The sequence below is a fragment of the Octopus bimaculoides genome, chromosome 10 (assembly GCF_001194135.2).
Source record: "Octopus bimaculoides isolate UCB-OBI-ISO-001 chromosome 10, ASM119413v2, whole genome shotgun sequence".
NCBI lineage: Eukaryota > Metazoa > Mollusca > Cephalopoda > Octopoda > Octopodidae > Octopus > Octopus bimaculoides.
The window spans coordinates 2,165,114-2,178,231 of NC_068990.1; the positions used below are offsets into that span (position 1 = coordinate 2,165,114).

The window sequence follows — 13,118 nt, forward strand, 5'->3', positions numbered from 1 at the left end:
ATACAGAAAATTGCACTACTGGGTACTGCACACATCCTACGCAAAACACTTTCAATACAGTAAACATAAGAGCACCACAGCAAACCACAGCACATACCCAAGGCGCACAGAGCTGCGCTCGGTAGTGAAGTGAAAGCACGTTATAAAAATAAAACTACTGAATAATAATAATAATAATAATAATAATAATAATATAGAAACGATTGAGGTAACTCCTCCTGAAGATATAGAGTCAAAATTAAAAGAAGAGTGCCATTTGTTATCTTGTGAACAATATTTCGACATCTCTCGTGTCTTCAACTGGTTCAAAAAATAAATTTGTCAATCTACTTCATTTTGGTTAATATAGAGATGTCGAAATATTGTTCACAAGATAACAAATTGCCGGAAGAAAGAGTTGGGATATGATCCAGGAAGTGGTAAAGGAAAACTTAATCACCTGTTATGTATAGATTATTTAGAGTTGTTCGCAAAAAGTGAGGCAGAATTGAGCAGTTTGAACAATTGATATCAAGATAGATTTTGGACTTTCAAAAGTTTTCTCTCGTGCTGATGAGACGAGAAAAATTTGTCGGAACAGAACCAAGTGGTGAAATGATGAAAACATTTGAACCTGAATCCGGATATAAATACTCGGGAATACTTGGGAATATGATATGAAAGAAAAGAACGAAAGAATGTCGGCGGCAATTGAGAATGATATTGGATTCAAAGGTGAATGCCAGAAACATAGTTTTGACGAAATACTCTCGCACATTCGCAGGGATTCGTATGGAGATGGAATTCTGAAGTGAATAGTAGATGAACTAAAGGAATTTGACCGGAGGACAATAAAGCACCTGACCATATGTAGAGTCCATCAGTTGCTAGCAGACAATGACTGCGTATACACGAAGAGAACAAATGAGAGAGGGAGACGGATACGTGTGGAAGACTGCGTGCATAAACTTGCTGAGATATCTAACCCAAAGTGAAGAAACGTTTTTAGTGGCAGTTAGAGTTTAAGGCTATTGAAAGCACGAAAAGGAAAATAACGAGAAGGGCATGAAGAAGTAATATACAACAAGGGGCTACACGTCAATTTCGTGTAGCCGTAGCTGAAGTATCTCCGTCGTACCAAGTTTGTAATAGATTTGAGGAAATCGTCGTCCATATTGTGAAAGACTGCTCCCACCTTGCCCAGAATCGATATTAAGTATGGCGACACGATGAGGTAGCGAACGTGCTGCACTGGAAACTTTGTGAAAAGTGTGGGTTACACACAGAGGCAAGACGTAGCATGAGTGAGAGACCTGCAAAATCCTGTAGGATTTCTCAATCCAAAAAGACCAGGTGCTTAAGCAAAACAAACCGGATATAGTAGTGGTGGACACGGTACACCAGATGTGCTCGCCAATGACACACGAATAGTGAAAATGGAAGGCAAAAGAATAAATATATACAATCCTATTAAATAGGAGACAGCTCGACTTTGGAAATTAAAAAAGTTGAAGATAGTGCTAATTATTGCTGGGTCTTTGGGGAAGTATCAGAAGGCATCAAGAGGAATATAAAGAAAATGGTTATAGTGCCCAGTAGAGCTGTTGCAAAAGGCTTGCCTTCTTGACACAGCCAGAATCATCTGAAAATCACTAGGTAGCATAGTTCTGTAGGCTACAAGTAACAGGCACGCTACGCATGCAAAACTCCAGGAGTTCAAACAAAACGTGAGTTAAAATTTGGCGCAAGTCTATCAATTTTAAGGATTGTGTCCGTCGCTAGAATGGAACATAGTACTTAAGTGGTATATTATTTTGTCGATTTCGGAAAGATGCAACGTAAAGCTGACATCAGCAGGTTGTGAATTCAGAACATAAAGACATTTTGAATGATAGCCTCCTTCAGACAAAATACAGGAAGCGAACACAACAAGATGGCAGATGAATGACTGTCGAAAAGTTTGTATATTTACAAAAAGTAACAGCAGAATATATCTGGAAGGGAGAGAAGCTTTTAAGGAAATGACAAGAGAAGGGTTATTTATAGAGTTCTTAGAAAATGAGTAAGAAATTGAGGAAAAAAACGAAGATTATACTTAGAAGAAAAGAATCTCTATTTAGTTTTTTCATTAGGGAGACAAACGAGATATGAGATAGCATGGCTATCTGGTTTTCGTGAAAACAAGGTTTATTGAAGAAAGGGATTGAAGCAATTATATTGAATTGCCAGTATAGTGAACAGCTTTAAGTGTACATTGAGTCAAAAAATGATCGTTAAGAATGTCCCTTTCCTCAAACGTAGAATTATCATTAAATTGATACTACTACAGCTAACAACATATCAGAGTATTTACGGTTAGCTCAGTATGAGTACAAAAAGAGTAGATATATTTCTTGGATTTCTAGCATGCACAAGAAAGAGCTATGGCCCTTTTGTGGGAATAGACCATACAAAAAAGCATATATTCTGGTCATTGATAAAAAGTGAAACACCAAACCTGGTCATTAATAGAAAAAAGAACTATGTTTTGTAATTTGCGTGGTATGACAAAGAAGACAAGATATTATTTCAAGTTGAAGTACAACGTATATTACTGATATTATGTTTTCTCCGGTAGTGTAAAATTGCAGAGCAATCTCGAAGAGATTTGATTGCCAAATATTAGGAAGGAAAGTGTTTTACTGTAAAGCACTGATTTTCCCTCTTATTATTTTCTAATATAATTGGTAAAAAATCCTTGTCTTTTCCTATTTATTTAAAACTATAGCTTTGGGTTGCTTTATTATAAGTCAATACAATTGTTTTAAATTAATGTATAATCTTTCATAACTCGTTCAAACAGAACATTCTAGATACCTGAAAAAACTTTGTCCGGCAGAATTGTTGCGCTAGAGTGTATTGAGAAATTCTCAAATTATACTAGGTACATATTTTGATAAGTATTCCTGCGTGTTTTGAAGCCATAACGTAGATAGATGAAACCGCTGTTCTTGTTGGTATTCTCGAAATTATTGTTGTTAGGGTTACTCTTGTTTTAACCATGATTAGCTCTAACGAAGCCGACCGTGGAACAGACGAGTTATTCAATATATTTTCCTTAAAACCGTAGAATCAATTTCAAAAGAGACATGGCTACTATTTATTATAACACCTCGAACAACCACCAAGAAACATTATGCTTGACGATTTATTGCCATTCTTACCGGTCGTTTCCTACATTTCACACTGGACGGTTTGAATGTTTTTATTAAGCGGAAGACTATTATATTAACGAGATGCACCAAATTTTAGTATGCTTTTCTGAACAGAGTGAGAAATATGTCGGTCCAAATGATCTTCATAACACTATAAATTATGAGCTTTTGGATATGGTATTGAATTGTCAGAATTTAAATCTTGTACATAAGTGGCTATATATTTGTTTGTCTGCATAAATATATGAAGTTATTTTATCGCATACCCATTTGTAAACATAATATTAAATTTCTTCATATGATATAAGACAACCAAATTATATAATATTGACAAAATATGTATCATGTTGAGAGATTAAAGAGATGAAACTTAATCAATGTCTATTTGATGTAAAATTAAACTGTATATATTTTAATAATTTGTCCACAATTTGAATATTGAATTATATGCAAACAATTCATATTAATTCATGTTAAAACAAATCTTCGTTATTAAATATTTTAAAACATCACCCGAGAAATTTTATTGACTATTTTAACACTGTCTTTATAATTAAGATGGTGTTATCAATTTCAAAATATCTATAAGGTTCTCAATATTTTTCAAAATTTGAATTATTAAATATTGCAAAGTTTTAGTTATTGATATTACTGTCATCAAAACAGTGAATATTATTTCGATTAATAAAATCTGCATTCATTTAATAGCTAAAAAAAAAAAAATTAAACAAATATGATCGACACCTTTACAACACAAATATTATTAAATGCTACCCAATGATGCAGTAGAATTTGTCCTAAATGGTGTTTGTATTTTCCTTTGAACTCTTTTTTACTGAATTAGAAATGAGCTGTTGCATATATATTTTTTTATTTACAACACACGTTAATGCGTATCATCTGCATTATTAGAATTAGTTTCTTTCTATTACATGTTAGCTACTGCATATAATCAGTAGTGATATTTAAAGTTTTATGTGGAAGCTAGCAAGTCTTGTTCTAATATTAGTGGATAATTAGCAAAAATAAATTTTGAAATGTAAATTAAATCTAGTAGGAATAATGTGTCGGATCATAGTGTAATAAGCCATCAGAAATTGTGAAGAATCTGTAGTAACCAGGTTACAGAATCTTATAATCAGATCATCTAGGTTGTATGTTCCAGTCTTACCTTACATTACTTACAGAGTGGGTCATATTCTGCATAAGAGTTAGAAAATCAAAACCTGTCATTCCTATTAAAGACAACAAAAACATTGATTGCACTTTTAAGCCTTATTTAAATATGTGCCGCACTGTATATAACTCTTAATATTGGGCTGACAAAGATATGAATATTAGGTTCACGCTGAAGGCGTCCATTTCGTTCATGGTTGCATGGGTCAAGCGGAATTCGTTAAGGCAAATTTTCCTGCCGCCAGCACTCATCTGTTTCCAAGCAAGATAATATTTCACCATGACCAGACACGTTTTCACAGATTGGAAACAACTAAAATAGCCTGCATCACGCTAATTCTCATTTACATCTTTCACCTGACCTCAAGACAAGGTGTCGCTAAAACACCCTCCCCACACACACGTATATATGCATGCACACATCTATGTACATATGCACATACGCACGCATACACACAAACACACTTACATAGACACACTCAACCGCATTCACACACACTACGTAAATATTGTAACTTTTATTTGGTTTCTTAAAATATGAGTATATATTTATTTTAAGATTGTTTATATCTACAAATGTAATGAAAAATATAAAGAATTTATTTTGGCTATAATTTTTAGGCTTATATGCCAAAATTATTTGAAGAAATACTTTCTGAATCTATGTGCTATGCATTCCTATGTCATGTAACGAAGAGAACAGCATTTAGACGTAGACCACATTTTATGTTCATGGACTCATTGTTAACGAAAAGCAAAACGTATACGCCAAGTGCCGACAAATATATGCAGAATGTAGGCTACTGATCGTTACATTAAGTGACTCATCAATTCCTGTTTTCTCAGCAACTGCTATCGTAAGCAAGTAATGATTTTCTCGTGTGTATGCATATTTTGATAAACAGATAATTGACTGAGATATGATTTTTGACGAAACCTCATATCCACAGAGCTAAGATTTGGTTATCGATTAGTCAGATTCAGTTATCACATATTAGCTAAAGTTATAACTGTTTATTACATATATTGTTGAATCAATTGATAACAGATGTACTCTTATTATATAGTACTAAGTAATCTCGTCTAAAATATGTTTACTCTATCGAGATAATACAGTTTTGGTTCTAGCAAGATTTGTTCATGTACATGTTGTATTACTTGCCAAATCATACTGTGGTCCTTACGTTTAATGTAAGGTTTATATAATGCTCCCCATTCTACATTTCTATCCATACTTATCTGTATAATCTTTCCACTTAGCTTCTAAACTGGTCTAATGTAGAATGGTGTAATAAGTGTTTCGTATATTAGATAACAACGTATTAAAACCCAATGCCACACAGAGACATGTCTGAACATTTGTAGAGATGAGCCACGTTTGGAATAAAGAATTCAAATTCTCCACTGTACCTTCAAACATTCAATTTTAGGGAGGATTTCTTGATGAACTGTGTGTGTGTGTGTGTAAATGTATGTGTGTGTGTGTGCATGTTTCTCTGTGTGTGTGTGTGTGTGTGTGGTTGGGAATATGTGTGTGTGTGTGCATGTTTCTGTGTGTGTGTGTGTGTGTGTGTGTGTGGTTGGGAATATGTCTGTGTTTATACTGTGTAACTTCGATCACGTCTCTTTCAATTCCATGATTTTGCATTAGAGAGCATTAGTATAACACTTACAAAATGTACTGCCTCTGCTTTTCTTTCAAACATTCAAATTCGGTGAGAAATTTTTGATGAAATATAGTTCCATTGCCTTTCAGCATTGCGGATCCTCCCGTGCACATGTGTAAAAGGGGAAAACCTTGAATTTTCCGTCACTGCATATTTCCAGATGCTTACTTAATGAAATATTGCGTAATTCTTCTTGTCGGATATGTTGCCTGTGGATTCTTTTACGTTGGCAGAGGGAAATATTTGTTTCGCCAATGTAATTTTCTTTGCAGTTGTGCATTTATTTTGAAAAGGGATCCGCTCTTGAATTTTATGTGGGAATCACTTTCCAAGTATTTAAAGTTGTTGATATTGTTGCATGTTCCACATCTATCAACACATTCGTTTACTAAGAATTCTGATTCATTCTCTGATTTTAATTCTGCCCTTGTGATGTGTTTTTTAAAGATTTTTTGGTTGGTGTCTGCTATTCCGTAAGGTGTTTTTTTAATTAGTTTTCATTTTGGGGATTTATAGGAGTATAGGTAAGTTTGATTTTATGGCGTGAAAGATGCTGGTTATTCCATGATCGTGTGTGTTAATGAACGGAATATATGTATATATATACATACACACACACGCACACACACACACACACACACACACACACACACACACACATATATATATATATATATATATATATATATATATATGTATATATATATATATGCATATACATGTATATATATGTATGTATATATATATATATATATATATGTATATATATATATATGCATATACATGTATATATATGTATGTATATGTATATATACATATATATCTATACACACACACACACACACACACATATTTATATGTATATATATATATGTATATGAATACATATGCATATATGGGTACAGGACGTCACCAACAGTAAGCAACATGAAATACGAAAACAAATGAATTCAATAAGTGAGAGAAACAAATGGAAAACAGGACAAGTAACATAAAGAACGATATACGATATACACATGCATACACATACAAGTATAATAGCATAACGTATTGACACACATAATTCTTTCCTACCTATATGCTTTGTATTTGGTATAAATTATTTAGATGTTATCAATTTTGAAATCAAATTAAATATCTTGATGTCTAATTCTCATTTTGTCGTTGTTTGCAATTTCGTATACAACTCTCCTGTGATCATAATCTTATTTGTCTTTATTAGTATATTAAGTGCAACGGGAATAAAAGAGCTAATTGATAAATAAATAAATAAATAAATAACAGTATTTGCTGTAAAAAAGATTAAAACAGGAGTGGCATGGGAAGTGAGAGGAGAAAAACTTAATATAAGAGTTCAGTAGTTCAGTGACGTATATATGACAGATTGTAAGTTATCATTTCACATGTTTGCTTGAACATTATGTCGGATTCAATCGCGTCTTATAGCGTGGGTAGGAATATAAGCTTATACAGTACTATTTCACAATTTGACTAATCTTTCTCTTAATAGCAGATTTTAGCTACTGCTTTTTAGTGACATAAGTATTTATATAAAAAATCTTTAATTAAAGAGCATATCTTATCTGAAAGTCATAAAATTTAGATAAACCCACCAACAATTGGTGTTGAGATAAGATAATAGAATTGATTTTAAAATTTAATTATGATTGGAAATCTAAATTCCGATTGCATTTTAACTCCAGTCTCAGAAATTATTTTCGTTATTATAGATGTTGTTGCATTATTAATCGGAAATTTCAGTTTGTAAAATATGTACGAAAAAAAGAAAAAAAATTGAGTCGAATTTGATAAATTGCTAATGTTGTTGTGATAATAATTACAAGGTTATCGGCTGTTATGTTATCAATTCTATTTTCTAGAGGCTTGCTCAGCGACTCTTATTTCATAGAATCTCTGCTTCATATGAAAAACGAGAAGGTGTATTATTATCAACAGTTTGTTTCAATTCCAACACGACGCTATGAACACCACTCTCAAGCGGTAGCGACATCGCCATATCACGAGGACGTGAAAATCCCAAAGCGAGATCATGTGGATGCAGAAATCGTAAGGAACAACGAGATAAAAGATTTCCGAGATAGAGAAACACCAGAGAGGTCACCAAGTGCCGTATTCTCAAGAAGTTATTCTGCACCAGTGAGTAAATTCTTTCTTTCAGTTACGTACTAGCCTCATACACATGCAGACATGCCCCCACCCCCATATTCGCACACAGCTACGTATATCAAACGATCATATATAAAACTCGAGAATCTGCTTCTTCCCACGATCGCAATGTCTGAAGAGAGACCGGTTTGTATATTTAGAACATATTTTAAACAAAGATGAAATATGAAGAGAATGAAACAAAAAGTGTTTGCTTGTCATACAAGCACTTAGAGTTATTGTCAAATAATTACGGTATGATGGTAAATGTTTGGTGAGAGCGCGATTTGAACATTTTTACTTAGTCTATAATCGTAATCCATGAGAGAGAGAGAGAGAGAGAGAGAGAGAGAGAGAGAGAGAGAGAGAGAGAGAGAGATAATGAAAGATAGAGAGAAACAGAGAGAGAAAAAGAGAGGGCGAGGAAGAGAGAGAGAGAAAGGAAGGGGAAGAAGGAGAAAGAAAGAGTTTGACTGGCAAACAAAAAATACACAAACCACACTACTTCACTGGTACTCTATTATTATTATTATTATTATTATTATTATTATTATTATTATTATTATTGTTCAGTAGTTTTTTTTTATAGTTGCTTTCACTTCACTACCGAGCGCAGCTCTGTGTGCCTTGGGTATGTGCTGTGGTTTCCTGTGATGCTCTTATGGTTACTGTATTGAAAGTGTTTTGCGTAGGATGTGTGCCCAGTAGTGCAATTTTCTGTATGTTATATATATTTGTAAGTCCTGGTCTTTTTGTTATGTATTTGTCTGAATATTTTTTTATTATACCTAAGGCACCTACTATGATAGGAATTGTTTCCGTTTTTAGATTCCACATTCGAGTTACCTCTATTTCCAGGTCTTTATTGCTCAGTATATAATATCGTGAGGTCGTTCATTGAAGATATTCTGCTTTCAGTCCGGAACTTCTCAGCCATTGATGGGTTGTTGCTTGATGTACATCTGCATTTCGACTTTGTAGTATATGCTGTCTATGCAGAGGCCTCTGGCTCCATGGCTTCTCAATTTGCAGTTTGCTTGATCCATTTTGGTTGTTTTCTGGCAGTGTGTATCAGGTTCTTCAACTATTTTAAGGTTAATACCAAGTTCCGTTGCGAAGTTGCAAGCTTCTCAACAATCGAATGTGACATTTTGCTTATTATTATTATTATTATAATTGTTTAGGTCATCTGTTACTGGCCTCTAATATGTCATAAGTAAATCACAGTCGCTGCTCGTAAAAATGATAACGTTAGAAGAAAAAGCTTAGACCAGGGAGCTGACGTTAAATTTTTTCTGAGACCGAACAGTAGAAAGTGGTGTTGTGGATATCCGTCGAGTGGCAATCTTTATGACAATACAAAATTCGAAATTTCTTAACTGTTTCCATTTAAATGTTCGAATCTGTTGAAGCGAAATTTCACCTCATTAAAAGTGCCGTTACCTTTCGAAATATGCCTAATTAAAATTTTTTTTATTTTACATTAGCTAAATAAATAATGAGCAGGGCTGCATGAACTAATTAATGTAGGTCTGAATTTCTAAACCATTTTTTAACCGAGGAATAAGAATAAATTCTGTGTAGCAAATAGCTAGCTTTCCATCAACTGCAGTTAGATCATGTGATGGTAAGTACATTTAAAGAGGCGAATAACACAATTCATTTTAATTCAGATGATAAACGGTTAGATATTGTCATTTTGGTGGAATTTGAATACTGATGTCCACTAATTTTAGAGAAAAATTTTCGGATCTAGTTCAAAGCGGGGCCACTAGTTTTCATTTATGTTTTATGTAGTGTTTTTGGTACCGAAAGACTTTCAAACTTCGTATACTTATCTATTTTGTGTTATAGAACAGAAAAAAATTTTTGTATTCGAAGTTATTTCATGTAAAAAATTGTCTTATTTCGATAATTTCAACCAATCACTGACAAGTATTCAGCTGTTTACAGTTACTCCTTTGGCAGTTTAAGCGGTTCCTTTGGCAGTTTAAGCGGTGTAAAGCGTATTTAATCTCCATTACTTCTGACATTTTGCAGAGAGGCAACACACGTGTGTTCGCTTTCCTTCGTTTTATTTTTAATATAATTTCGCTAACATCTGCCTGAACTGTATGTGTACAACATTTGCCCTAACCGTAACCCTTCTCTCACAAACCAGGCCTTGTGCCTATAATAGAAAGGTTTATTAGCTACTGCCAATATGCTTCAGCCATTTTTTGACAAGGAAATAATAATTTTATCACCGCCAGAATCGTTTGAGAATCGTTTGTTTACGAAGTCAGCACTTACTGTATTCGGCTGAATGGACGTCAGTCATTGGTTGAAATTACAGAAATACGACAACTTTAACATGAAATAAGTTGCAATATAATAATTTTTCTTAAGAAGACTAAGAGAAAAAATGTTTTATATGACACATTCTACCAGTGTCCCAAGTTTCAAAGTGTTTCGTTAAGAAAATACTGGCGCCCCCGTTTTGAACTAGATCCAAATTTTCTCATTAACTAAATTTCGAAAGGTACATTTTGAATAACCACGTATATCATAATTTATCATTTCTTTTATTCTACAAATTTGGAAATATTAATATTCAGAAATATTCGTAATATTCGACCTCTTATTGTACCAGTGTATTTCATATTTCGCTTACTACTGAAAACTTTGAACAATTACAGCACGTCAGTTGCCTTTAAGAGACACGTGAATTAGTTGAAATTTCATTTCTAATTCTCATTAGACCTCTACGGTGATAGTTCATAGTGCAAATACATTTCTGATCCATCATGAAGTAATAAATGGGACTATTAATGGAATATAATCTGGTTAACATAGGATCACGTATTTTAGGCTGTAACGATTTTTATAATTTATCCAGAAACAAATAATTCAATTTAATAAAATGTAATAAATTCTGAATAGGAAATTTAGTTTTGTGGTTATGAATTTTGTATTTTGCTCGTTTTACAAATCCTCAGTGTAAATAACATCGGCATTGCGGCTATTGTAGTAGCATAGTGTAAGCTATAGCACAGTTTTTCTTATTTGTCCAGTGACTATGAAAGAAACTTGTATCTCCTTTGAGTTACTATATTCATTAAAGATCACAGAAAACTGTTATATTCAGTTTTCGTTTTTCCTCAATAGTCTCGCAATCATCCGCTCTTCGTTTAAGACGTCTTTGCTGTCACTGTCAGATTTAGACACTGCGTCGGCAAAGTCAGCGCAGACACACCGAAATGTCGAAGATAAGAGAGCTAGAAGTGAAGAAAGTTACACCAGTACTCATCTGACAAACATTCCCAGGGGATTAAACTGGAGCAATATGCAATGAAGCTGAAGTTAACAACGTACCGCGCTGAATTGAGACGGACACCTTATGACCACAAGGCCAACATTCTCACCACTATGTCATACACTTTTACAGTACTTCTATCTATTTATATAAAGATATATATTTATATCTTAACAGTCAAGTCTACAAAATGTTTCGTTGTCCTTGTGCCACCTAATCACTGATACAGTTCTACTGTATCTCTGTGTATATGATGTCAGATGACTTTTGGTAAATAAACCGTCTAACATTAATCACATTTGATACGATTCATGCTTTGCACAGCACACTGTTATTAACGTTACGCTCCTGCGAGAGATGGCTGCAATCGCAATGTTCTACAAAATGCATTGGTAATCACAGCTCATCTAATCGCACGATTATGTTGCCGTTGTATTATAAACGAAAATACTGGATGATGGGAAACAACTTTGCCAATACTCGTTTACAGCGGATGTTTTTAAACAAAATATTATCCTACCTCAGATATTTACCTGTTGTAATCATCGTCATCGTCAGCGTCATCACCATCAACATTCGCATTATAATCTACGCAGTCGTTGCCGTCGTGGTAGTGGCAGTGTTGCTAAATATTCATTCAATTTAGAGTGTGTTCATTCTTTCTCTCTGTCATGATACAGGTCCAATTGTATATTGCTGAGTAGACATTTTGGTGTGTAGTAGTAGTAATGAAGTGAATCGTCGCCGACCAGATTAAATAGTGCTAAGTGTTTTTTTTAAATAAGGTTTTATAGTTAGGTGATGAAAGTAAAAACGGATGAAAGAACCCGCCACAAAACAAACAAATAATTGACAACAGCGACTGTAAAATGGTCTTTATTGGTTTAGAAATGGTAGCCAGGTTGCTGTAGATACAAAAGCAGAAACGTTAATTCAAAGTGCATTTCATTTGTCCCTTCGCTGTATTTCTGTTTTATAAAAATTATGTAATGTGCGGATTTTCTATCTATCTATCTATCTATCTAGCTAGCTAGCTAGCTAGCTAGATACACATACACATATATAAATAATATATAATACACACACAGACACACACTCACACACATACATACATACATACATACATACATACATACATACATACATACATACATACATGCATGAATGTGTACAGGACGTCGGAGAAGTAAACAGAGAAAGTACCCTTCATAAGTTGTCTCTACTCATCATTTCAAGTATCCAAGGACAATATGAGTTTTCAAAGACGGTTGCTCCCATAAATTCTAAAATAAAACTTAGTATTTATGGAGCGACAAAGTTGGGAACAAAAACATAACAGTGAAGACATACAAGGAAACTGGACTAAAACAAACTCGGAGTGTCGTTAGACGTGAATGAGAGGAAAAGAGTGAACGCTGCGAGAAACACTTTTTTTTTTTGAAAAGAGTAAAGATAGAAGAGAGAGAGAGAAAAAAAACATACTTAACTTTTACAGAATTAACTTTTTCTCTCTTCTGTGAGAAGTCTCCTTTTGAAATTTTTTGTTTAGAATTTGTCTCCACCTGTTTTTGTCAAGGACACCTGTGTCAAGTATATAAGTATTTATAGCAAAATACACGTCGGACTTTTAGTATATATATA

At 33.7% G+C, this 13,118-nt stretch overlaps 1 protein-coding gene across 1 annotated transcript in view; it reads left to right on the plus strand.

Moving 5' to 3' along the window:
• LOC106867322 (cilia- and flagella-associated protein 65) overlaps positions 1-13,118 on the plus strand; it is a 720,747-nt gene that overhangs the window by 652,269 nt on the left and 55,360 nt on the right. The window contains exon 32 of the mRNA XM_052971190.1: positions 7,897-8,173. Coding sequence (XP_052827150.1) covers positions 7,897-8,173 — 277 coding nt within the window. The remainder of the gene's footprint in view (positions 1-7,896; positions 8,174-13,118) is intronic.